Consider the following 27,013-nt stretch of genomic DNA (forward strand, 5'->3'; position numbering starts at 1 on the left):
AGTACCCAGCTTGTTGGGGGGAAAGTGTAGATGACTGGGGAAGGCAATGGCAAACCACCCCATAAAAAGTCTGCTGTGAAAACATTGTGAAAGCAAGGTCATCCCAGTCGGAAACGACTGGTGCTTGCACAGGGGACCTTTCCTTTTTTCCCCACACATGCATCCCCAGTGACTCCTGTTCCATGCCTAGAAGATGGCAAAAAACCCCTCTAGGATCCTTGGTCAAACTGGACTGGAGAAAAATTGCTGACTAACCCCAGTGTCAATCAGCATTTTCCTGGGCATGTAAAAAAGGGCCATGAGAACCAGGGCTTTTCTTGAGCAGGAACGCATAGGAACACAGTTCTAACTGGCTTGGTGTCAGGGGTGTGTGGCCTAATATGCAAATGAGTCCCTGCTGGGCTTTTTCTACAAACAAAGCCCTGATGAGAGTTAAGCACTGATGCAACACTTCCTACCCTGCTTCTCATGATCTGCCTAATTCGCAGAATCAGCATTGCTGTCAGATGACCATCTAGCTTATGTTTAAAAACTTCCAAGGAAACCCACTGAGGAAGCCACTGAGGAACTGCTCTGTCAAGAACATTTTTCCTAACGTTTAGCCAGAAACTCTTTTGATTTAATTTCAACCCATTGGTTCTGGTCTAACCTTCTGGGGCAACAGAAAACAATTCTCCATCATCCTCTATAGGACGGCCCTTCGAGTACTTGAAGATGGTGATCATATCATCTCTCAGTCATCTCCTCTCCAGGCTAAACATAACCAGCTCCTTCAACCTTTCTTCATAAGATTTGATCTTCAGACCCCTCACCGTCTTCATTGCCCTGTTCTGGACACATTCCAGCTTGTCCATATCCTCCTTAAATTGTGGTGCCCAAAAACTGAGCACAATACCCTAGGTGAGGTCTCAGCAGAGTAAAGCCATATCATCACTTCGCTAGATCTCGAAAGTATACTTGTGTTGAAACACCTCCAAACTGAATTTGCCTTTTTAGCCACCACATCACACTACTGACTCATGTTCAGTGTACAGTCCACTAAAATCCTAGGTCCTTTTCACACACACTACTGCCAAAACAAATCTTTCCCATGCTTTTGATGTGAGTAGAAACTGAAACAAGTTTCTTGAGTTTTCTATGTGTCACAATAAACCTGCTAGAGGAGAGCTGTGTCCTTGTACTCTTTAAACTGTGACCATTCACAAATGCACACTTCCAGTATCTTGACTTTAGCCCTGGATCGTCTCTACAGTTTTAAAACATAGCTCCAATGTCTATGTTCTAAGGCTTTGATCCATGTCCTGTAAAGTGCCATGGGCAAGAAAATTCAAAAAGCTGACATTTCTCTACTCTGGAACTCTCCCAACTTCCTCCTCCAGTAATTGAGCTGTCTTGACTGAAAGACAGGCAGTCAGAATTCTCTTGGCTTTTTCAAATGCCATCCTGTAGCTATTAGATTGCCTTAACTTTCTTCCTTTCTGCCAAAATAATTATTTTGGGAAACTTTTAGAGCTTCTGATACGTTGATAGGCAAGCTGCTCTAAAACCTCTCTTTTAAACTCAGGAGGTGGGATCCATAATAGTACCAGAACAGCACATAGCAAATGCTCCTTCTTGCTAACAGTTGTGACCCTTGGGTCTTAAATTACTTTTACAATATGACAGTGGCAGCACTCTGGTCTTGAAGAACGATTATGTAATTAGAGAAAGTACAGAGCAGGGGGAAGTATTGGGCTTTCTTAGAATAAATTCAGGACAGGTGTGCTTGGGATGATGTCCTGCAACATCTGGATTCTATACCTGGCTTTGACTCATGTGACCCCAGAGAACTTTTAAAACACATGTTTAAACTGGGTTGAAACTGCTTTAGTCCTCCTTGAGTCTTCCAAACCATCCTGTGAGTGATTTTGCATAAATGTCAATTGCCTTTCATTCTCTCATGTTCTACTTACATTATAATTATTATGCTAATATTTGTAATGTGAGTGGCATGACTCAGGGTCTTACCAGCCACCACGCTGGGTTAAGGGTTCCCCTTGAGAAGGCCCAGAGTAGCCTTGAAGCCCTTCAGGTCTCCTGTAGCTTAGGTCAAATAATAGGCATGAGATTCAGGCAGAGTGAACAACAACAAAAAGGTTTTATTTTAAGAGGGAAGTTCAGTGCAATATAAACAAACAAAGTGCATTGAAGAGTAAAGGGGTGAAGGGAAAATAAACAAATGCCCTAATGCGTCTCTCTATACAGTCCCTACTATCTCAGTCAGACCTGGACCTACTCACCCTTCCTCTAAGGGCAAGGGTCTCTTCCTTGCAGCAGCCTTCCTCAGCATTGCCTCCTAGGAAAAGAACCCACCCTGCCTGGACTTGGCCTTTATATATTCTCTTCCCAGGCCCAGCCCTCTCTGGGCCAGTTTCCCTCAAAAACCCTTGCTACCCAATCAGAGGGACAGAGGGTATCCTGCGAGATGTAGACTTTATCAGTAACTCCTAAGCAGGCTTCCCTGGGGTCTGCAGGCCTCACTAGGCCCAGGATCATGACAGTGAGCTAGGGTTGCCAAATTGAACCCCAGAAATATCTGGGGACTTTGGGGGTGGAGACAGGAGACTTTGGGGGTGGAGCCAGGAGACACTGGGGTGGAGCTAGGGGGAGGGGCAGAAACGGCGCCGGGGAGTGTGGCGAACCGCCCCACAGCCTCTTCTCCGCTGGCCGTGCTGCTCCTCCGAGATGGGCTCAGCCTGAGCCCATCTCGGAGGAGCAGCACGGCGAGCGGAGAAGAGGCCGCCGCGCCGCTGCCGCCTCGCCCGCTCCGCCTCTGGGGTGGAAGCAGAAGGGGGGTGGAGGCGGGCCGGGGGCGTGGCGAGCCGCAAGTCCGGGTCCTAGAAGGGCCCGGATTCGCAGCTCGCCATGCTCCTGGCCTGCCTCGCCCTCCCCTGAGCTGCTGCCGTCCGAGATGGGCTCAGCCTGGGCCCATCTCGGAGGAGCAACTGCGGGGCGGGGAGGGTGCGGCGCAGCGGCCTCCGGGCGACTCGCCATGCTCCCCGGCGCCGTTTCCCTCCTCTCCCCCTGCTTCCATTTTTTGGGGGAGCGGGGGAAGAGGGTGGAAATCCTGGGGTCCCCCGCCAGGGCGGGAGGTTTGGGAAGCCTACAGTGAGCCTACTGGTCATGATAGGTTCTGATCAGGATTTATACTATAAATCAGATAGGATTAATTTCATGTCTGAAAATGCTCCAAGGCTACGAAAAAGGCATTTACTATGGAGCCTTATTCCTTAAACATTACTGTAGTGTATAAGGGTCCTTGGTTCAAATTGAGAGCAACCTAAATTTAACTGGTTTTTCTGTTTTTGTTTTTAATTTTTTAGAAAGAAAAATGCAAATAGCATACAGAATTTCTACAGTAGTTTACCTCTTAAAAGTCTATTAAATCTACAAGATTAATCCATCTGTTGATCCATTCATCTGTCAAGAGATCCCCTCTACAATGTTCTCTCTGTAACACATTGCTTACTTAAATGCAGAACAGTATAAAAATCAATACTTAATCCATATTTTTGCTGCATACAATCTGAAGATTTACCAATGTTTATTAAAGGTAGTTTTCAATTGTCTGCCGTTTCTCAAATGTATAAGATTTGTTAATTTTAAAAGTTAACATCCCTGATATTCAATTTTTAGCCATTTGACTATTTTTGGCAATAAGTAAGTATTTTAGCTGTTAAGAATTCAAAATCAATTTTTTATGGTCAGATGCTACTGCTTCTCCAATTGACCAAGAAACATTTTTTTTTGTCTTTTAGCATCTCATATTTAATTCCCCTGTTTCTGCATATTAATTCAAATCCTTCACCAGTCATACAACTAAATATCACTCCTCATTTTGTTACATCTGTTGAAGGTAAGGTAGTCCCCTATGCAAGCACCAGTTGTTTCCGACTCCGGGGTGACATTGTTTTCATAACGTTTTCATGGTAGACTTTTTTTACGGGGTGGTTTGCCATTGCCTTCCCCGGTCATCTACACTTTCCCCCCAGCAAGCTGGGTACTCATTTTACCAACCTCGGAAGGATGGAAGGCTGAGTCTACCTGAGTCGGCTACCTGAAACCAGCTTCTGCTGGGATTGAACTCAAGTCGTGAGCAAAGAGTTCAGACTGCAGTACTGCAGCTTTACCACTCTGCGCCACGGGGCTCTTTACATCTGTTAGGGATGGCCTTTAACAAACAATGGGAAAGAGATGACAAGAGACCTTTGACTTAGTTCCTTGTGCATATTAGCATTTCAAATTCTGTTAGGTAAATACACAATTGGTGTTTTAGTCATTTTAAAACAGTATAGTTTCACAGTCAAGATTATTGAAACCAATCTGAATTAACATTTTTTTTCTCCATCTGATTCTCTAAGGAGATACATTAAGTAGTACATCTATAGTACATCTAAGGAGATACATTAAGTAGTACATCTATAAGCCTAGTAAATCATTGCCAATCCATGTGTCCTATGGAGAGGCAATTTTAAATTCTGCAATTATAAATAAATGACCTCAATGAAAAACTGAATGGACTAATTAGTTTACTTAATTTATTGCATGATGTTGAACATATGAACATATGAAGCTGCCTTATACTGAATCAGACCCTTGGTCCATCAAAGTCAGTATTGTCTTCTCAGACTGGCAGCGGCTCTCCAGGGTCTCAAGCTGAGGTTTTTCACATCTATTTGCCTGGACCCTTTTTAGTTGGAGATGCCGGGGATTGAACCTGGGACCTTCTGCTTCCCAAGCAGATGCTCTACCACTGAGCCACCGTCCCTCTCCTAAATATTAAGACACTTGTCCTGACCTGGAGGGCCTAGGCTAGCCTGATTTCATCAGCTCTTGGAAGCTAAGCAGTGTCAATCCTAATTAGTACTTGGATTGCTACATGGAGGCAGGCAATGGCAAACTACCTCTGCTAATCTCTTGTCTTGAAAACCCTATGGGGTCACCAAAAATGAGCTGCAACTTGACGATACATTATACACACATTTCAGTTAAAAAACTGGAATACAATAAATACTTGCTGCATGTCACTTTCTGGTTCAATTTCTCACAAACGCTTTACAACTTCATTGGCTTCTGTTGGCAGAGTGTTTAGTGGCTGCAAACACCTTAAGGATAAAACACAACAATAACATCAGAGCAGAACACATTTTGGAATATGTAAATTAAATCTTCATGAATGGGTAGGATGATAGTGTTTTAACCTTAAGGTGTGTGAAACCTTCAAAAACGTTCAGTTGCCTTCAGAGGCCAAAGTGGCTGAAAGAGTCTGTATGAAAGGGACCTTGGAATACCAAGCAAGGTACACCAGTGGAATTTAGAATTCTTTTGTTCTAAGCAGTATTGTAGGGTACTCATATTTTACAGAACCTCTTATAAATGTGTCTTAATTTAGCTTTTTGAAAATATCTTTAAAGATTTAGACTCTTTCTTCTTTCTATTTTGTTTTAGTAGTTATCTTAATTCTTAGTTTCTTAACTAAATAAATGTAGAAAATTCTTTTGCTAACTTTTTAGAGTTTGAGCAAGTATCATCGGTACATTTTCAAACACATCTTCAGTGGTACTATCATTTTTCAGCTGACCAGCCTTCTAAATCAAGATGATGGTAACGAGGACCAAGTCTTAAACATCTGTCTAGAGCTGTCTAGAAGCTTATCTACAGCTGAACTTGCAGGTTTATCAGTTAACCGGATATGAGGACACTGCCTGCCTCTGAGCATCTACAGAGTGAACTTTTGAAATTTTTCAGAACTTCCTTCCTGCCTCTCCTCTCTTTGAATTCTTCTTTGATCAAAATGGAATTGATTAGAAACTGACTCCAACTTCACTAAAAAAGAGGAAAATAAACTGTAGAATTTCAGGTGCAAATTGTGTAAAGAGGAATTTAGAGAATTTCTCTTAACAATGCCCGTTTTAAGACACCTTCTGCTTATTTTTTGTATACAACTAGAAAGAAAAAAAATAGAAATTATTAATTCAAAGTCTGCTTTCAAAACTGCAGTCTCAAATTCTCCTCACCATTATTCTACAGAAATAAATTTGTTTATAATGTATGTTTCAGCCCATATTGATGGTACTATAGTGTAAGTCAAATAATTTAGATTCCTAGAAGAAAAGAAGAAAGCCACCTGAACTCTGATTATTCTTGTTCCCTTCATACTTTTATTATTACTTGGCACTGAAATGGATAAACTTATTTGTAACTGAAACATTTTTTTTTTTCTGCCAGTAAACACTTAGGGCGTTTTCGCACAGGGCTTACCCCGGAGCGACGTCCCTCTTCACCATGCAGCATCTGCGCGGATTTCGCACCAACTGCTCCGCAGAACCCGGAAGAGTTTGAGCAAGTATCATCGGTACATGATACGAAGAGCTGTGGCTTTTGCGTCGCAAATGTAAAGTTGGTTTTTGGCAGTTTACATTTGCGACGCAAAAGCCGCGGCACTATGCGGCTCTTCCGGGGTCTGCGGAGCAGTTGTTGCGAAATCCGCACAGACGCTGCGCGGTGAAGAGGGACGTCGCTCCGGGGTAAGCTTTGTGCGAAAACGCCTTAGTTCTGACCTGGATAGTCCAGGCAAGCAGATCTCGTCAGATCTCAGAAGCTAAGCAGCATTGACCCTGGTTAGTACTTGGATGGGAGACCACCAAGGAATATCAGGGTTGGTACACAGAGGCAGGCAATGGCAAGCCACCTCTGAACTTCTCTTGCCTTGAAAGTTCTACAGGGTCACCATAAGTCACCTGTGACAATGGCCAAAAAAGAGACACTTTTTGAGGGGGGGAAATAAACAAGACATATTCTTTGAACTTCACCTATAACAGAGTATTTGAGACATGTTTACCAGGTCTTTGGCTGTAGTTCTCTGCATGGTAAATGTGTATGTGGACTCATACAATATGTTATACCAGTGTTCCTGCCTGACTCATTGGAGCCGTGTGGACTGAGCTTGGGCACTCAGAACAATGGGCAGTAGGATCCAAATCCCTGCTGCCCTGGTCCAGTCAGAGGCCCAGTTCTCCAGTCTTAGAGTTCAGCCATTACTATGCTATAATAAATAAAGAGTTATGATCACAGTAACCTCGTCTCCTTCTTGCGTTGAACCCACTATATTATAGTGGTGACGAAGATGGGATCCTGCGGAGTGAGCCCCGGAACACAGCACCGCACTGCGCATCACTGCTCCCAAACTGCCAGCCCCATGCATCACATTGCCACACCGGACAACATGGCTACCGCTCCAGGACTGCTTCCCGAGTACAACCCCACACACCCCTGAGAGGTGGGAATTGTGGGTAGAATAACTACAATACTATGTAGAGTTCTAGGAGATCAAGGGAGCCAAGAAGAAGGCGCTGCTGCTCAGCTCCTGTGGAATCGTCACCCTGGAGTTGGCCCAGGTCCTCATAGCACCCACCTCGCTCAAAGATGCAACTTTTGATCAGCTCATCATGGCGCTCACCAACCACTTCATGCCTCAACCCACCAGCCTGGCCTACCGTTTTCACTTCTTTGAGCGGAACCAGCAGTCCAACGAGCCGGCAGGGGACTATATCACTGCCCTGCACAAGCTGGCTCTCCAATGCGACTTTCCCCGTCTGGGAGAGGCTTTGCTCAATCATTTTGTCTTCGATCTGCGAGACAAAAAGCTGCATTGGAAGGTCATTGGCCAGGAGGATACCACCCTCAAGAAGGCAGTATGCGAGGCCACAGCCTATGAGAAATCCCGGAGGGATTGACTAACAATCACAGTGCATCGGGCTGCCACATTGTTTGCTTCCAAGGACTCCTATGGTGATGATGCTCTCAAGCTGCACCGTGTGGCCCCGAGATGCCCGCCACCATGTGCAACACAGACTGCACTGGCCCGAGCTTGTGCATGCTGTGGGGAGCCACACAAGCACCTCTCGTGCAAATTTAGGGATGCTGTCTGCCACCTGTACAGAAAGACGGGCCAAGTTTACAGGTCCAAAGTGACTCACCATATTTTGGGGGGAGCGATCTGGTAACAAAATGGCCAACGCCACGAGGCCATCATAGTCAAGGAGCTTCACTCTTTCACCACGTCTGCTGGCCAGGTATGCCAGCTATCTATGCTCTCACTGGACAAACTTAAGACCACCGTGTTCATAGAGGGTGCTCCATGCAAGATGGAGATAGACTCAGGAGCCACCTTCACTGTAATATTGCTCCAAACCCTCCAACAGCTATGCCACGGGGGGGGCACTTGTACCCCTCCCCCGTGATCATTCGTGACTTTCAGAAACAGGAAGTTGCAGTTAATGGGGTTGGGTTTGTCAGGGTGAAATATGGGCAGTACAAGGGAACCCTGCCCTTGCTAGTCGTCACCGGGGCCCTTTCTAGCTTTTTGGGCTGGTCATGGTTTGATCCCCTAGGGATCCAAGTGATGGGCATCCACCAGGCCTGCACAAGCATGGACTTTCAGAGGGTCTGTGCGAAGTTTCCATCCATCTTCAATGGGACTCTGGGAACTTACACAGGTCCCCCCGTATCCTTGGAGCTCAAGCCCATTGTGCAGCCCATAAGGCGAAAGGCCAGACGTGTTCCCTTCACCTCAAAACTGAAAACCGAGGAGGCACTTGACCACCTGGTCACCAACGCATGTTTGGAAACCCCCATCATCACTGGTGGGGGTCAAAAGTTTCAGGAAATTGGACTTGACCCAGGCTTACCAACAACTTCCCATCAACAATGCCACGGTTGAAGCCCAAATTATTGTCACCCACAGAGGTGCTTTCAGAGTCAAGTGCCTCCAATTTGGGGTCAGTGTGGCCCCGGGGATCTTTTACAACTTAATGGTCTCTCTTTTAAAAGGCATCCCCGGGGTCCAGCCGTTCGTCGACAATGCGCTGATCACCACAGCCACCAAGGAAGAGTTTGCCTTCCATCTCTGCAGGGTACTCCAATGCTTTGACTCATCCGGACTGAAGGTAAAGAAGGAAAAGTGCATGCTGGGGGTCCCAGAAATTGCTATACGGTAGATCTACCCAGCATAAGCAAAGTCTGGGCCATCTGCGATGCTCTGCCCCCCACCAATAAAGCAGAACTTCAGACATTTCTCAGTCTCTTTAACTTCTACCATATGTCCCCCCCCCCCCAAGGTTGCTATAGCCAAGCCCCTCCACCGGCTACTGGACAAACTGGAACCCTAGGTTTGGGGTTGCCAGCAAGCCGCCGCTTTTCTAGCGGTAAAGGACCTCCTCACCTCCAACAGCTTGCTGACACATTTTGATGAGCGGTTCCCTGTAATTCTGGTGCGTGATACCTCACCTTATGGGATCAAGGCTGCCTTGGCCTATCAGCTACCGGCCAGCCAGGAGGTTCCAGTGGCCTACTGTTCTCGGACTGCATAGCCTGCGGAGCGCAACTACACGCAAATAGACAAAGAGGGCCTGGCCATAATAGCAAGGGTACAGTTGTTCCATGACTACCTTTATGGCCGGCCCTTCATGATCCTGACGGACCACAAGCCACTGCTCTGCCTGATCGCCCCCGACCGCCGGGTGCCTCAGATGCTCTCACTCCTTGTTCTCTGTTGGTCTATCTTCCTGTTCAGGTACCAGTATGCCCTCCACTACCAGCCAGGGAAGGCAATGGGTCACTCGGATGCTCTGAACCACCTGCTGCTCCCGTTGGAAGATCCAGATCCGGCTCACCAAATCCTTTTGTTTGAGACCCTCCTGGACCACCCCCTACATACCAAGGGCATTGCCCACCTATCCTCCAAGGATTGGGTCCTCCAAGGATTTTACAGCTTATGCATCCCGCCAGGACAAACTATCAGTCCACAAGGGGTCCACAAGGGGTGCCTGCTGTGGGGTAGTAGGGTGGTGGTGCCCCCAGCTTTGTGCCAGAGAGTTTTAACAGTGCTGCATGAGATGCATCTGGGGATTGCAAGAATGAAAGCACTCACCACAGCTACGTGTGGTGGTCCAGAATCGATGACGCAATCAAGTCCTGGGTCACCTGTTGCCAGCCCTGCCAGGAGACCAGACCAGCACCACCCCATGCTATGGCACATCACTGGGAGTCCACCCGAACCCCCTGGTCCCACCTGCATTTGGACTTTGCAGAGCCCTTTCAAGGATAAATTTTCTTTGTTGTGGTGCAGGGGTGGCCAATAATAATAATAATAATAATAATAATGATAATAATAAATTTTATTTGTATCCCGCCCTCCCCGCCTAGGCGGCTCAGGGCGGCTAACAACATTTTATGCATACAATAATAAATAAAAACTTTGAATTTAACAATAGAACTTAAAACATTATAAAAACCAGTTAATATATTTAAAAATTCATAGTTTAAATTAAGTTAATCTGGCAGCAATGATGGCATTCTGACGCTGATTCTGCCAGTTTAAATAATTCCATGCTAGTGTAGGTCCTTAAAACAGGACCGTGCTGGCGGGTCCTTAATTCACAACGATTTGGCAGTCGGTGTATGCTCGTTTGAAGAGTCTTGCAGGCCCTGTGGAACTGATCAAGGTTCCGCAGGGCCCGTACCTCCTCTGGAAGCTGATTCCATAGGGCAGGGGCCGCAACTGAAAAGGCCCGTGCTCTGGTATTCTGGAGCTTGACCTCTCTCGGCCCAGGGATAGTCATTTTATTTTTTCCGACTGACCTCAGTGCCCTCTGGGGTTCATATGGGGAGAGACGGTCCCTCAGGTAGGCTGGTCCTCGGCCATACAAGGCTTTAAAGGTAATGACCAACACTTTGTACTGGACTCGGTATGTAATTGGCAGCCAGTGCAGTCCGCGCAGCCCCGGCCGTATGTGCTCCCATTTCGGGAGCCCTAGTAATAGCCTGGCCGCCGCGTTCTGCACCAGCTGCAACCTCCGGGTCCGACACAAAGGTAGCCCCAAGTAGAGTGCATTAAAGTAGTCCAATCTTGAGGTGACCGTAGCATGGATCACTGTTGCGAGGTCGCGATGCTCCAGGAAAGTGGCCAACTGCCTTGCCCGCTTCAGGTGGAAGAATGCTGACTTGGCAGTGGCTGCTATCTGGGCCTCCATTGATAATGAAGGCTCCAGTAAAACACCCAGACTCTTTACCTGGCGTGCTGGTTTCAATGACGCGCCATCGAAGGCTGGGAGAGCTATTTCCCCTCCTAGAGTGCCGCGACCCACACAAAGGACCTCTGTCTTCGCTGGATTCAACTTCAGCCCACTCAACCTGAGCCACGTCGCAACAGCCTGTAAAGCCCGATCCAGGTTCCCTGGGGCGGTCGTCCATTAGTAGATAGAGCTGGGTGTCATCTGCGTATTGATGGCAACCCAGCCCAAACCTCCGGGCAATCTGGGCAAGGGGGCGCATATAGATGTTAAACAACATTGGGGAGAGAACAGCCCCCTGAGGCACACCACAATCTAGTGTGTGTCTCTGGGATCGCTCCCCCCCCCAATAGCCACCCTTTGTCCCTGACCTGAGAGGAAGGAGGAGAGCCATTGCAAGGCCAACCCCCCAACCCCAATATCGGCGAGGCGGCACATTAGCAACTGATGGTCGACTGTGTCAAATGCCACCGACAGGTCTAATAACATCAGTACCGCAACAGCGCCACGATCCAGTTGTCGCTGGAGGTCATCCACCAAGGCGACCAGCACCGTCTCCGCCCCATGTCCTGGTCGGAAACCAGACTGGCACGGGTCAAGAACGGAAGCGTCATCTAGAAACCTCTGTAGCTGCAACGTCACTGCCCTCTCAATAATTTTACCTAAAAATGGTAAATTAGACACCGGACGGTAATTCGCCAATTCGGCCGGGTCTGCCGTACATTTTTTTAAGAGAGGGCGGACCAATGCCTCCTTCAGAGGTGTTGGAAAATGCCCCTCTGCGAGGGATCTATTTATGATGTCCCGTAAAGGACATCTAAGGTCCCTCTGGCAAGATTTAATCAGCCAAGAGGGGCAAGGGTTCAAATCACATGTTGTTGGGCGAGCAGCAGAGAGGATCCCATCGACTTCCTCCAGGTTGAGTGGGTCGAAGTGATCCAGTAGCAAACCCGAAGACAGGCACGGAGCCTCAATTTCACTCACTGTATCTAAAGTGGTAGGCAGGTCTTGGTGGAGCAATGAGATTTTATCTGCAAAGTATTTCGCAAATGCCTCACAGCCAATCTCCAGTTCTCTAATATTTGGTTTGCCTTATGGCAATGTTATAAGGTCTCCAATTATTCTAAACAATTGTGCTGGGCGCGAGTTTGCAGATGCAATCTTGGTTGCAAAGTAGTTCTTCTTTGCAACCTTGACTGCCATCTCATAAGACTTCATAAACGTTCTGTAGGATGTTCTCATTGCTTCGTCCCGAGTATGTCTCCACTGCCTCTCTAGTCGTCTGAGCCCTTGTTTCAGCTGGCGCAATTCCAAGGTGTACCATGGGGCCAGCCTCACACGATTGGCCATGCTGGCTGGGGCTGATGGGAGTTGTAGGCAAAAAACATCTGCAGAGCTACCATTGTCCACCCCTGTTATGGTGGACTCCCACTCCAAAAGGCTGGAAGTAGTCCCCGTGGCAACCACCTCTTCCCGGGCGGCCATCAGTACCCTCCACAGAACCTTTGCAACCCACAGCCTGCTGGATACCCTCGTTTCCAACAACGGGACTGCTTTTACGTCAAAGGAGTTCCAGGACTTTTGTGTTAAGAACTTAATATATCAGGTCTGTGCCATTCCACCTGGCTATGAATGGCCAGGAGGAGCGAATGGTGCAGATCACTAAGAAATCCCTCTGCTGCTTCGTACAGGAGGACTGGGTGGCCCACCTCGCAGAGTTTCTCATGGGCCAGCACACCATCCCTTCACCGCCACAGGCCGCAGTCTGGTGGAACTCCTAATGGGCCAGCGGGTGTCCACTCTCCTGGACCGGCTGCACCCAGACTGAACCTTGGACTTACAAGAGTTTCTGGAAGTACTCCAGGCACCTCATGGATTTGACCTGGGGGGCTTAGTGTATGCCAAGAACTTTGCAGGCGGCCTGGCCTGGGTTCCGGAAGGTTTGCCAAGGTTCTGGGGTCAGTCTCCTATGAGGTGACCACGGAAGACAGGTTCACGCTCCGCAGGCACATCAACCAACTGAGGTCCCGGGCCGTTGCGGAAGATAAGGGTGATGACTGCAACCCTGCCGACCAGCCAGCCACTTCACCACCTGAACCAACAGAGCTGGCCATATCCAAAGCCGCAGTTCCCGCTCCACCAGCCAGATCAGTGGCCATCGAGGATCGCTCTACACCGGCTGAAACACAAGCTTCGCCTGCCCCACTGCTAGCCACACATGAAGCCATGGGCTCAGAACAAGCTCCTGCTGCTGCTCCACTGACTCCAGCCCCCAGGCGATCTACACGGGAGCACCGTAAGCCTGATTACCTAAGGGACTATGTTTGCTAGGGCTTGTGGACTAGGGCGGAGGGATGTTGTGTATGTTGACTCATACAATACGTTATACCAGTGTTCCTGCCTGTCTCATTGGAGCCGTGTGGACTGAGCTTGGGCACTCAGAACAATGGGCAGTAGGATCCAAATCCGTGCTGCCCTGGTCCAGTCAGAGGCCTCCTGCTGGTTCAAATGATCCGATGGTGTTCTAGCGCAGGAACCTTGAACTGTATATAGTTGGCCCCATTGGCCCAATTCTCCAGTTTTAGAATTCAGTCATTACTATGCTGTACTAAATAAAGAGAGCTATGATCATGGCAACCTTGTCTCCTTCTTGTGTTGAACCCACTATTTTATAGTAAACTTCATTGAACTCATGGATTTCCTTTTACCAAGAAGAGCATTGCATCTCTGTTTTTGATTTATCACCCCCGTTTGATTCCAAGGGAGTTTACTGGCCAAGCAAAGTCTGTTAGTTCCTTGAGTTTATCGTGCCCAATTTACAGCTATCTCTAGTAACCTATGCCTGCCAAGCATGATTCATTATTACTACTGCGAATGGCCTCACAGCCTTTTAAAGCAAGATACCAGCTGCTGAGGCTTTTGAAATCCCCAGACAGAAGCAGTAAGCTCATTATAGTAAATTGTGGATGATACTTAAGAGGATGTTCATGAAATCAAGAGAGAAAAGAAAAGCTGAGCATGCTGGTAGGCAGTGATATTTTTACAGCAAAATGGGATTGACAAGAAAGTTCTCAACTTTATAAACCTTGCACAGACGTTCTTAAAATGGTGGCTGGTTTCAACTCATTTTTAGCATTGGAAGCCATTGACAGATCGTTGTCGCTGCTGGCTTTAAGAACATTTTAAACACAGAGATTTGCATTGCTGTTCTTGATTGCATTCACCCTGAGCTGAATATTGACTCACAAAACAATTACAGCATGAGACGAGGATATCCGGAGGTGGCTAAAAATATTTAATAAATTCCTTGTGTTCAAATCCAGCTCCAATAGGGTTGCTAAGCACAGCATGGAAACTAGCAAAAGTGTTGGTGGTAGGGACACTGAAGGGGGGGAGGGGAGTTACATCACTTCTGGGCAGCCCCATAGCCAGGAATTTTTCTTGGGGGGCTAGCAGGGGGCAGTATAGGACAGTTCTGGATGCTTACTTCCTAGGCCTGAAGTTCTCTCAGAATTGCAACTGATTTCCAGACTACAGATTTCAGTTCCTCTGGAGAAAATGGCAGCTTCAGAGGGCAAAATCATTGGTATACCATAGGCTCTAGTTGAAATTTTCCCACATATTCCCCATTCCAAAAGCATTGCCCCCAAAATCTCCAGGAATTTACCAATTTGGCAACTCTGCCATGAATTCCTGGATAAGCTGTTTTTCTTTTTGGGGGTGGAGGACTAATACTAAGTAGCATGTGTACCCACATGCAGGCAGGAGAACATTTCCATGCATACTTATTTGACTAAAAAGGGGAAAACAATTCTATTCTATTCTATTTATTGTATTTTATTTAGATATCTATAGCTGAGATGCAGTTAGACTCAGGAATCTCTCAGCTTCACACCCTTATTATGACATTGAACAATCAAATCAACAGAATTTTAGTTTTATGAAAAAAGAGCTATCAGAAAATGTGTACGCCACCTCTTCAGACATTCTGAAGTTGAGCTTGAGCAGTATACCAGTATAATGTGTCAAATAGAATCTGGGAAACCCATGTTCAAATCCCCACTCGGATATGAGGCTTGTTTGGGGACCTTGTGTTATTCAAACTGGCAGTCTCCTGTTTCATTGGGGGATTTTTTTCTTAATTGGAGACAGCAAGAGGGGGGTAACTGGGATCTCCAGCAATGTATACCGGGATTTTCTCTTAGAGAACTCTCAAAAATGAACCGATCAGGTGTTCAAGTGAAAGTTGGTTTTATTGCAAAACAATAAAGAGCGAAACATGCAAAAAACACACTTAAAATACACAAGCTAGCTAAGAGGAAATCAGAGGAGCAGGGAGGGCAAGGGAGTTTCAAAGAGGTAATATTTACCAGTCTAGGAGATCAAGATCGGAAGAGAAACAGCCAGTATTTCACAAAGACAGAGGGACCCAAACACAAGTGAGGGTGTGCTGTTTGGTGCTGAGAACACATATACATTGCTGTGGTGCAGGGAGTTGTACTTATAGGGCAAAATGCTTCCTGAGGGCATGCTGGCATGTTTGCCCCATAGCAATGGCTTGATGGTCTTCCCAGAGATCTTGGGAAACCTTGATGAGATGACCCATAGGTGTGAATGTTCCTTGATGTCCCTTTGAGTATCAGGCAGGAAGAATTCCAGATGTTATGAATAATATTAATTTAAATATTGCTGAATTGGGGGAAAAGGGATCATGGGGAAGCATGACCAGAAGGGTGGAGGTTAGTTATACTTCCTTGGGAAATCCATTGTCCTGATGATGCATCTCCCTTCAGGGCGGGGTGGAGGATGTCAGGTGGTCAGTCACAGTGGTTCACCTCCCCAAATAGTTCTTACCTGGTCAGTATCCATTTTGTGTGTTTCAGCTAATTCAGTTGCCATGTCTAAGCCAGGCAGTGCCCTGCACATATGATTTAGGGGTGATGTTTTTAAGAAGGGTGTTTATCTTTCTAAGTGCAAACTGCACCCTCTGCAGGAGGAGGGTCTGACTGCTAACAATCACACCAGCCAAATTATCTCTCTCTTTCTCACTCACTCACTCTCACTCACTCACTCTGCACCTCTTCTACCTTAGAGATTTGTTCTGAGGCTAAAATTGGGAAGGACAGATCACTCCCTTGAGAGTGCAACAAGGGTAGGAGAAAAATGCACTTGATATCAACTACTGTATATACGTGGCAGAATATATGTATGTTTTCCCTTCCATGCGGAAAGCAGGCTTCCAAATAAGCTTAAAATCATAATTAATTGAAATGCAGTAAATGCAATAAGACAGCTTCTTGTGTATTTTGATCAGTGCACATGGATGGAGAGCCTGGAAATTCTGTATTAGCAACCATTTCTCTGTAAAGGGACCATACTCTTGACCAATTTCTAGGAATAGTTTCAAATTTTGTATCTCTGAAGTTTCAATTTCCAAAGCCCCTCTGTTGATGTTGCATTTCTCTTTTGCAAATTGAACTTGCCAGTCTTCATTTTGGGGCCATTTTAGTGCTGCGTGTCACTAAAACAGCTTCATATGCATATTATACATATTAATGATGCACATTTGCATGCAAATACCATATAAATTGCATATAAAAGCGGTATGAGTGTACAGGTTGAGTCTGTGAAATGAACAGCAAAATGTAGAGCACTGAAACAACATGGACAAAACTACCATATAAAAAGAAAAAATAGGAAACGTTAACTTATGCTTACCAGTTAGTTTAGAAAGTCTATAGCACTCCTAATTCCAATCTCCCCATCACTTCCATGAATGGCCTTTCACTGGCTCTGTTAAACCCTTGCTACTACTGTCATAGGCTTCTTGATTGCCAGGGACTGGTGGGGAATTCCCAACCCTCAGCCCCAATCTTTCACTCTTGATAAACTGAGGATCCAGAAACAAAATGGGGTTTATAGTGATACTCTAGAAATGTCCCCAATTTCTATCATCCTTAGCATAGAGCAAAGGTGGCCAAACTGTGGCTCGGGAGCCACATGTTGCTCTTTCACACATATTGTGTGGCTCTTGAAGCTCCCACCCCCTCAGCTGCCTTGGAAAAGGCAGTTCTCTCTTTAAATTACTTTGCCAAGCCAGCCAGCGGCTTGGAGAATGCATTTAAAGTTAAAATTGCTTTCTTTCCACCTCTCCCTCCTCCCTTCTATTTTCCTTCCTTCCTTCCTTCCTTCCTTCCTTCCTTCCTTCCTTCCTTCCTTCCTTCCTTCCTTCCTTCCTTCCTTCCTTCCTTCCTTCCTTCCTTCCTTCCTTCCTTCCTTCCTGTCTTGTGGCTGTCAAATATTTGACATTCATGTCTTGTGGCTGTCAAACATCTGATGTTTATTCTATGTGGCTCTTACGTTAAGCAAGTTTGGCCACTCTGGCCATAGAGAGTGGGGAAATTCCTAGAGTATCAGCCATAAATGATGTCATATCTTCCCAAAACTCCACCCTTCCTAGGCCCCATGTCCCAAATCTCCTGATATTTTCTTAGGCAGTATTAGGAGCCCTGTACTGCCAGCCTGTTCAGGACCAAACCAAGACCTCATCATAAGTCCTTCCTGCCACCACCACATATGGGTCCGTAGTAAGGGGACAGTAGCAAAGACTCACAGCAGCAGTCAAAAAGGTACTTATTTCAAACAGGACCTAACTCTGGAGGTTAAGTTTTTACATTTACATCTTAACTTCTGTGCCAATGAAATCCCACGCTGAACTCTGCAGTGTAGAAACAGCTGCAGAATACCAGTTAAAGATAAATTCTGCTGCTAGTTTGTCTAAATCCCGGCACACATCAAAATGTACTTTGCATACTTAGATTCTTGTTCTGGCAACTTTCCCTGAACCTCATCTGAATCTACCTGCATATACGATGACAACACATTGTGTAGCCATTCCTTTCATGCTGCTATTTTGATGATAATACATTCCTGTGTCCTAATGGTGGGGAGAAAGTCTAATTATATTTGCATTTCAATGGATAGGTCCCCTAGTGTCTTTCAAGGCAGCGTCTGCGGGGTTAGAATTGCATTTTTCTCAGACTGCAAAACACAAACATGAACTTGACTTGGAATGTTCTCTTCACCCACAGTTCAATTCCCCATCATTCCCTATGGGAATCGTTCATGGAGGTGCATGATGGCTCTGGGGGTGGGGCTTCCCCCGCCGGCCAGATGGCTGGGGGCGGGGGAAGCCTGTAAAACTGGGGGATCCCCCTCTGGGACCTGGGGATTGGGAAGCCTAGTCCCCAAACTGACTTTCTACGCTAAAACCATCGAATCATAGAGTCATAAAGTTGGTGTCTCCGATTCTCGGATTCTAGTGTAGAAAGTCAGTTTGGGGACAGAGTTAAACCAAGATTAAAGCTCTAGTGCGAAATTGGCCACCCTTTCTGAAGTGCTACCATGAGCTCAGCCAACAATGAGCTCTTTTGATTATAGTGGCTCCGTCTGGACAAATAACATGATGGCCAAGGTAAAACCAGCCACAGTGGTTCTTTCACAGTCATATACCCAAGGCCAAACTTGAATTGAACATATGGACATATGAAGCTGCCTTATACTGAATCAGACCCTTGGTCCATCAAAGTCAGTATTGTCTTCTCAGACTGGCAGCGGCTCTCCAGAGTCTCAAGCTGAGGATTTTCACGCCTATTTGCCTGGACCCTTTTTTGGAGATGCCAGGGATTGAACCTGGGACCTTCTGCTTCCCAAGCAGATGCTCTACCACTGAGCCACCGTTCCATCCCCAATTACTTTAGGAAGCATGGTGCTAAATTTATATAATAAGGACAGAATAAAGACTTGCCCAGAAATTTTATTTGGATTTTATCTAGATCATTCTATGTATTTAAAATGATGTTTGGGTTCTTTACTGGTGTTACATCACATGCAAGAGATTATTGCATCCTGATGACATTTATATAGGGGTTTTATTTATTTATTGATTGATTAACATAGGCCGTTTTCCCACTGACCTTACTCCGGAGCAACGTCCCTCTTCACCGCGCAGTGTCTGCACGGATTTCCCACCAACTGCTGCGCACAACCAGGAAGAGCCACGGCTTTTGCGTCGCAGATGTAAACTGGTTTTTAGTAGTTTACATCTGCGACGCAAAAGCCGCGGCACTTCCTGGTTGTGCGCAGCAGTTGGTGGGAAATCCGCGCAGACGCTGCGTGGTGAAGAGGAACGTTGCTCTGGAGTAAGGTCAGTGGGAAAACGGCCATAGTTTATACCCTGCCTTTCTCCTCAGTGGGAACCCAAAGTGGCTTCCATCGTCCTTGTCTCCTCCACTTTATCCTTCACAACAACCCTGTGAGATAGATGAGGCTGAGTGTGTATAACTGGCCCACAGTCACCCAGCAAGCTTTCATGGCAGGGTAGGGACTTGGATCTGGGTCTCCCAGATCTTAGTCTGACATGTACACCACTACACTATACTGGCTCTTCCATGGAAACCAGATTCCTCCTATGATTTTATTTGTTTCCCAATCAGTTGAGATAAAATTCTTCAGGACTGTACCTCACCCGGTGGAACCCCCTGCCAAACTACATGCAGAGAGGAAAAGATTCCCATTCTAGAAGCCAGTGTAATTTTCTGTTGCCAAACCAATACACAAAGCCACAAGAATGAGTTTTCCCTTCATACTTTCCCCTCACTGGGATCATGATTCAAATAGGAATGGAGTAGTCCTATCAACTCTGGATTGGGAAGCTCCTAGAGATTGGGGGGACAGAGCCCGGGGAAGGCAGAGTTTGGAGAGGGAAGGGACCTCAGTAAAGTAAAATGTCATGGAATTTACTCTGCAAAGCAGACGTTTTGTCCAGGGGAACTGATCTCTGTTCTGTAGAGCTCAGTTGTAGTTCCAGGAAATGTCCAGGTTCCACCTGGAGGTTAGTAGTAAAAACAGTGGACCCATCTGGAGGTTGGCAATTCTCAAATGGATTCTACTTACTTGTAACAACAACGGGGCTAAAATCAACATCAACATCCATGTGTGCCACACAAGCACACACATGAAACTTGCAGTAGGTTTAGACATTTCAGAATGTCAGGTTTTTTCCATCCACAGCATGCCTAACCAAACCCTTGAAAAGCAGGAACGAGTCAACTAAGAAAAACTGATAGCAGAGGAAAGTAGCTAGAGCTGACCAATTAATTTAGCCGCAGAAGTCAGAGGAAATTTCATTTGGCTGAAGATCTCCAAGAGACAGAGATTGGTTCACCTGAAGAAAATGACCACTTCGGAAAGTGGACTCTATAGCATTATACCCCACTGAAATACCTTCTCTCCCCAAACCCTACTCTCCTCAGGCTCCACCTCCAAAATCACCAGGTATTTCCCAAACTGGAACTGGCAACCCTATTCATCCAGCTTGATGACATCCTGAATACACATGCCTAAAAAAGAAATCCAGGATAAAATAAATGTGTAGTTTAGGGGGAATTGTTGTTTCAAATTCCTGTGTTTTTTTAAAAACAATTCTAACATAAATACACGTTTAAAAAATCCCTGCTGACCCCTTTCTACTTATTGCAGGGGTAGGGAATGTCAGGCCCGAGGGCCGTTTATGGCGCTCAAGATCGCTTGGTCTGGTCCTCAGGGATTGCTGGACCAAGCCTCTCCACCTCTGTCTCCTCCTCCTCTCTTGTGGGCATTGTGAAGGACTGCTGCTGGGGTATATGGTGCCTTTAAAGGTCTGCTGGGAGCAGCTGCAGTTTTTGCAAGAAGGGAGGGAGGGAGGGCTGGCAGAGGTGGGGGATGGGAGCCAGCTACCACCAGTTCAATTTGCACGTGATTATCCCAGATGGTGTGGCCTAATATGCTAATAAATGTGTGATCTAATATGCTAATATTAGGGGGATGTGGTCTAATATGCCTGGACCTAGGCATTTGCCTAGGGCAGCAGGCCGGGGTGTGGGTGTGTGCTGAATTAGGCTCAAATAGAAAAATAATTATTTGCATTAATTTTGCCGGCCTGAATCGTTCTCCCTCAGCGGAGCACTGTTTTTAAGTTGATAATTTTGTATGGCCCACGAATGATGTTATAAATATCCAAATGGCTAAGTTACACCTTTGATGTTAACTAAAATACAAGAATATGGGGAGTTAATAGAGATAATAAGCTTCAGTAGGGGAAACGAAGTTTTTATTGGATGCCCACCACTTCAACCAAAGTCCTTGTGCTATAGCTCTATTTTACAGGCCCTGTAGAATGGTTATAAGTTCCACAGGACCCTGATTTCAGATGGGAGTACGTTCCACAAAACCAATGCCAGGGCAGAAAAAGCCTTGACCCTTGTCGACGCTAAGCAAACATCCCTTGGGCCAGGGAAAACCAGTAAGTCTTGATCCACAGAGCACAAGGCTCTCCAGGGCACATATAGGTATGTCTGTCCCAGGCCTCACATGGCTTTAAAGGTCAATAACAATATCTTGAAGTGGGTCCAGTACTCAATCAGTAGCCAGTGCAGTTGGTGTAGTGCTGGCTGAATGTATGCCTGCACAGGTGATGCAGTCAGCATACACACTGCCACATTTTGGACTAGCTGGAGTTCCAGATCAGCTGCAAGGGCAAGCCTGCATAAGGTGAGTTACAGTAATCAAGCTTGGAAGTGACCATTGCACGGGTCACTGTAGCCAAGTATAGGGGGGAGAGGTAAGGAGCCAGCTGCCTGATCTTCTAAAGATGACAAAAGGCAGACCAGGGCCTCAATAGAAAGCAAGGCATCCAGGACCACCTCCAGGTTTCTCGCCTTCTGGGCTGGCACAAGTGCTGCACCATCCAAGGTAGGTAGCCTGATTCCTGATTGAACTCTCCGTTGGCTCAGGTACAGGACCTCCATCTTTGTTGGATTAAGTTTTGACTGACTGCTACAACCACACAGTCATGGCCTCCAAGGCCTTGGTCAGAATATCTGGGGCAGAAAGCAGGCAGCCATACATCAACAGATAGAGCTGGGGGGTCATCCACATACTGGTGACAACCCAGCCCAACCCCCTGGACAACTGGGCATGGGGGCGCATCTAGATGTTAAACAACATGGGTAAGAGAATTGCCCCCTGCAGCACCTCACACTCAAGTGAGTATTATGGGGAGGCTCTCTCACCAAATGCCACCTTCTGTCCCCAGTTGCAGTTGTAAGGCAGCCCCTGAACTCTTATAACAGCAATGTGGTGGGTCAGAAGATTGTAATCGACCATGCCAAATGCTGACATAATATCAAGAAATAACAGCAACACTGACCCACTCTTATCCAGGTGTCTCCAGAGGTAATCTGTGAAGGTGATTAGTGCAGTCCCATGGCCAGGGCAGAGACTGGACTGGACTGGGTCAGGAATATATGCATCATCCAGGAAGGCCTGGAATTGTTCAGCTGCTACTCTCTCAACTACCTGACCCAGAAACAGGAGATTTGAAACTGGGCAGTAGTTGGTCAGGACTGCAGAGTCCAGTGTTGGTTTCTTCAAGAGTAGACGAACCACTGCCTCCTTTAACCCCACTGGGAAAGTCCCTGAAGGAACCGACAAGCTGAGAATCTCTTCCAGGGAGGCTGAATACCATCCTCAGAGACTTTAACCAGTCAGAAAGGACACAGGTCAAAGAGCCAAGTAGTTGGCCTCACAGCTGCCAGAATCCTGTCAACATCTTCCTTAGATAGTTGGTTGAAATGGCCCAACACTGGACCAGAAGATGGGCCAGTTCACTTAATGTAATCTGAGAAGTGATATCACACTGGTGGCCAGCTGCCATTTTAAAATGTTATGTTTTCCCCACCACCACTCAGGAAATGCCAGGTGGGGGCAAGAGAGCCCCATGCCTGCCACAGGACTGGCAACCCTAGCTTCAGAAGACACCCATGAAGCATTGATTTTTGGTCTGCAGGAAGCACCTATTTGGAATTATAGCTAATCATAGGAAGATGCTTGAATTGGAATATGCCAACACTTTAGGATGGCTCCTCCCCCAGACAACAGTCATTTTGTGGGGGGTGTCTACTACCCTCCCACAAAATACCAGATGTGCCCACAAACTCAACAAGTTTGGGTACCCCTGCACTATGCCAGTTCCAGTGTCATCAAATAACAGCAATTTCTAGCACGAAGAACTATGTATAATGCTTCCTGAAGTGGAATTTACTAATCTGGGCCTGAGTTACTGACTCAATATCATTAACATGAACTAATGCTAATAAAGCTTGGCAATATAGTCAAACTGAAAGTCTTGTAACCTAGGGTTGACCGTTTCCTTGTGACCTTGGCCTTCTTATGTATAAAAGTACAATTTATATTTTTTTCTAAGGTCATTATTTCCTTCCCCAGACCTTATGGGTTTCCACAATGTGTTCTTGATGGGTGAAGTTCTAGTTTATCTGCTGAAGGCTTCTAGATTCTCAGAATGTTCCTTGATATGGTATCTATGACTATAAAGACATATGAACATATGAAGCTGCCTTATACTGAATCAGACCCTTGGTCCATCAAAGTCAGTATTGTCTACTCAGACTGGCAGCGGCTCTCCAGGGTCTCAAGCTGAGGTTTTTCACACCTATTTGCCTGGACCCTTTTTTGGAGATGCCAGGGATTGAACCTGGGACCTTCTGCTTCCCAAGCAGATGCTCTACCACTGAGCCACCGTCCCTCCCCAACTGCACCGTCCCTCCCTGACTCTATCACATAATATCCTTTCTTATGTATTGTATGAGTTTACTAGTGATTTGCTTCTGCTAGAATTGTGTTGGCCTTACGTCAGCCTTTTCAACTGAGCCTGTGGGTCCAGAGGGTATAAATTCTTAAAGATTTGTCTCCTCTAAGCTGGCCATCAAAAGCTTCATGTGAGACTTTAGTGACCAGTCTAGAATTTTCTGTATTTCTGAACCTCTTAGGTTCATACATGTGCACTAAGTCAAATATTGGGTTTTTATGAAATTATGATGTGCTGAATATGATATATACTGAATATTGAAATGTTATGTTTTCTTAAAGATTTATAATCGATGAATACTTTTCTGTCCTAAAAGTTTATAATGGGATAAACTGGTTTTGTGTCTCTCTCTACTAAATTCAGCCCCTTGCCAGTCTCCACTCAAGCTATAAAAGAACTCAAGGAAACTGAAGGCCCCAGGAATAGTCCTGGTTTCCAAAGTCCTTCAACACTTAAATACACTGGTATTCTATATCCTGGAAACTTCCTATAAATTCACAGAATCGTAGAGGAACTGTGTATCCCTAAACAGGATATCCATCCACTTGCCTGTCACAGATTTAATCTGTCTTGATCTAAACAGAACTGGACACTTAAAAAAAAAAAGTGCTTGAACAGTATAACTCTGTTTAAGATTGCATGGCCAGTGCTGTTTAGCAGGAACTGGAGTAGGGCATTTAGTGGGATATCTATGATATGGTCTGAAGCAAGAGATCTTTTAATCTAACCCAAATCACAGCTGAAGCTAAAAATGACACTCAGAACCTCTGGGGGGGAAAGGCATAATGTCGATTGAATAAATAAAATAATTGTCAGAGAGTCAGTATGCTACCAATGAAAGTCTGTGGTAGTCATGAAGAGCAGAAAACAGAGGTTTAAATGGCTCTCAGCCATTTAACCCCCTCCCCTTTCTGCTTTTCACATAAACTAGTGGCGACAAGCAGAAAGCGGTGTGGGGGGTGGAATGGCTTGGAGCCATTTATATCCATGCTTTCTGCTCCCTGCTGCTTTTCATGGGGAGAAGAAAGCAGGGGTTTAAATTTTAAACGGCTCACAAACTGATACAAACCCATTTGGTTTGTGAATCGGTGTATCAGTCTGTGGTTTGGTTTGTGGTTCAGCCACAAAACATGAACTGAACCAACCTAAAAATATTCAATGGGTCCTAGTTACTATTATTTAGGGGTTTTTATTGCACAGTTCCATCAAGGAGCTTGGGGTGGCATATCAAGGGCCTCCCTCCCATTTTCCTGTCCTCAGCCCATGGCGTAGGTTAGGTTGAGAGACAATGAGTGGTCCAACGTCACACAGTGATCTTTGCATCGGACCAGGGATTTGAACCACTGACACACAGAAGCCACTGTGCCATACTTTCATTCTAGTTGATCAGTTCTGGAAGAAATGGCTTCCTATCTCCAAGTGTGGCAATCAATTTTACTTGGAGCTTAAACAATACTGTCTACCAAGCACCATGATGATCCCTAATGCCCTTGCCTAATTCTGTTTCTTTGAAGATGCTTAAATTGATTATTACCAGCAGAAAACATTTCACAGGACTGTTAAGCTGGTGAAATTCCATTCTCTTCCTCACCATAGGAAAGGCTTTTCCTTATTCTGTTACCTAATCTGCCTTTGGGTTTTGTCTTACAGCTTCCTCGACCAAGACGACTTATGTCAGCTACAGCAATCATGCAAACTGAGTGGGGAAACAAAAACATCCCTGAAGATGTGCAGTATGTAAACTTGAAAACAAATGATGATCCAATCTGGAGAATTCAGCCTTTGGAGATGTCTCTAGACTCAGTCTCCATTGTGCCAGGATAAAGATTAACCATGAGCCCAAACCCAGAGGGGTAGGTGGGCGGGCTGGGAGAGAAATGGCCAGAATTATTATATAATTATATCTATGACTGCCTGTCAAATGTTCGAACTGTTTACTCATGAAAGAAGGTGAATCACAAAAGGGAAAAAAAAAAGTTAGCTTGTGAAAAAAATGCTGTTGAAACAAAACCATGTCTGATGTTATACTTGTAAGTACTTTTTTGTGATTGTGAGAATTTCCATTCCTGTCCCACATCTGTTCAACTTGTATAAGAAGATGAAGTTTGTTTCTTGTGATGGCTGACTGAATTGAAGCCCTGCGTTGTGCTAATGAGAAATGCAATGGTTGACGCATGCAAATTTTTATACAAAATAATTTATTTCTATTAATAAAGGAATGTTTTGCAAATGTTGAGACTTGTTTCGTTGCAGTTTTGAGAGGCTAGTTCATCCGCCTGGTGCCATTTCTGGTTTTCTGAGTGTTTGCATATACTGAGTAAATGTGAGGTGTTCTTCTGTAACTGAAATCTTGATACTGGTGACAAGTGACTTCAGAGGCTTAAGGATGAAGAGTGGATTTCTATGAGGAGCTGGATTGGAAAGAAGTTGCTTGTTTGTGGGATGACCAGGACAGACTGCAAGCAGGAGTACAGGGAGCCAGGGCAAATGGAACTGTTTCCACTTCCTGTCACAGAAACTAGTGACATTATGGTCGCATCCTCTCGATATATGTGTGTGTGAGTGTGTCTATTTTTCCCCACAATTTCTGGTGATACTTTTTCAAAGTAAAACATTTTCTACATCACAAATTAGCTTTGGTTTGACAAATGATCTATTGTGCTATTGTTTGGAAATCAACTGCACCTACGCCAGTTTCATGTAGTGGTTAAGTGCATTGACTCTTATCTGGGAGAACCGGGTTTGATTCCTCACTCCTCCACTTGCACCTGCTGGAATGGCCTTGGGTCAGCCATAGGTATCGCAGGAGTTGTCCTTGAAAGGGCAGCTGCTGTGAGAGCTCTCTCAGCCCCTCCCACCTCACAGGGTGTCTGTTGTGGGGGGAGAAGATATGGGAGATTGTAAGCCGCTCTGAGTCTCTGATTCAGGGAGAAGGGCAGGGTATAAATCTGCAATTATTCTTATTCCAAATTTTGTAAAAATCAGCCAACATTTCATTATTATTGACAGCTGTGAAACCTATTGCTGCTGCTATCCAAGCATTAGAAGCCACGTTCCTAGTGATCAGTATATGTATGGCAAGACCTTTTTTTTGTAGTAGGAACTCCTTTGCATATTAGGACACACACCCCTGATGTAACCAATCCTCCTGGAGCTTACAGTAGGCCCTGTACTAACAGCCCTGTAAGCTCTTGGA

At 45.8% G+C, this 27,013-nt stretch overlaps 1 protein-coding gene across 3 annotated transcripts in view; it reads left to right on the forward strand.

The window, feature by feature from the left end:
- GRM8 (glutamate metabotropic receptor 8) overlaps nucleotides 1–26,051 on the forward strand; it is a 999,131-nt gene extending 973,080 nt beyond the window's left edge. For all 3 annotated transcript variants that reach the window (XM_060244808.1, XM_060244809.1, XM_060244810.1), the window contains one exon: nucleotides 25,468–26,051. Coding sequence is in view for 2 of the 3 variants with exons in the window: in XM_060244809.1 (XP_060100792.1) it covers nucleotides 25,468–25,517 (50 nt within the window). In the remaining variant the exon portion in view is untranslated. The remainder of the gene's footprint in view (nucleotides 1–25,467) is intronic.
- Nucleotides 26,052–27,013: the final 962 nt, after the last annotated feature.

This window comes from Heteronotia binoei, chromosome 8, assembly GCF_032191835.1.
Source record: "Heteronotia binoei isolate CCM8104 ecotype False Entrance Well chromosome 8, APGP_CSIRO_Hbin_v1, whole genome shotgun sequence".
Classification (NCBI taxonomy): domain Eukaryota; kingdom Metazoa; phylum Chordata; class Lepidosauria; order Squamata; family Gekkonidae; genus Heteronotia; species Heteronotia binoei.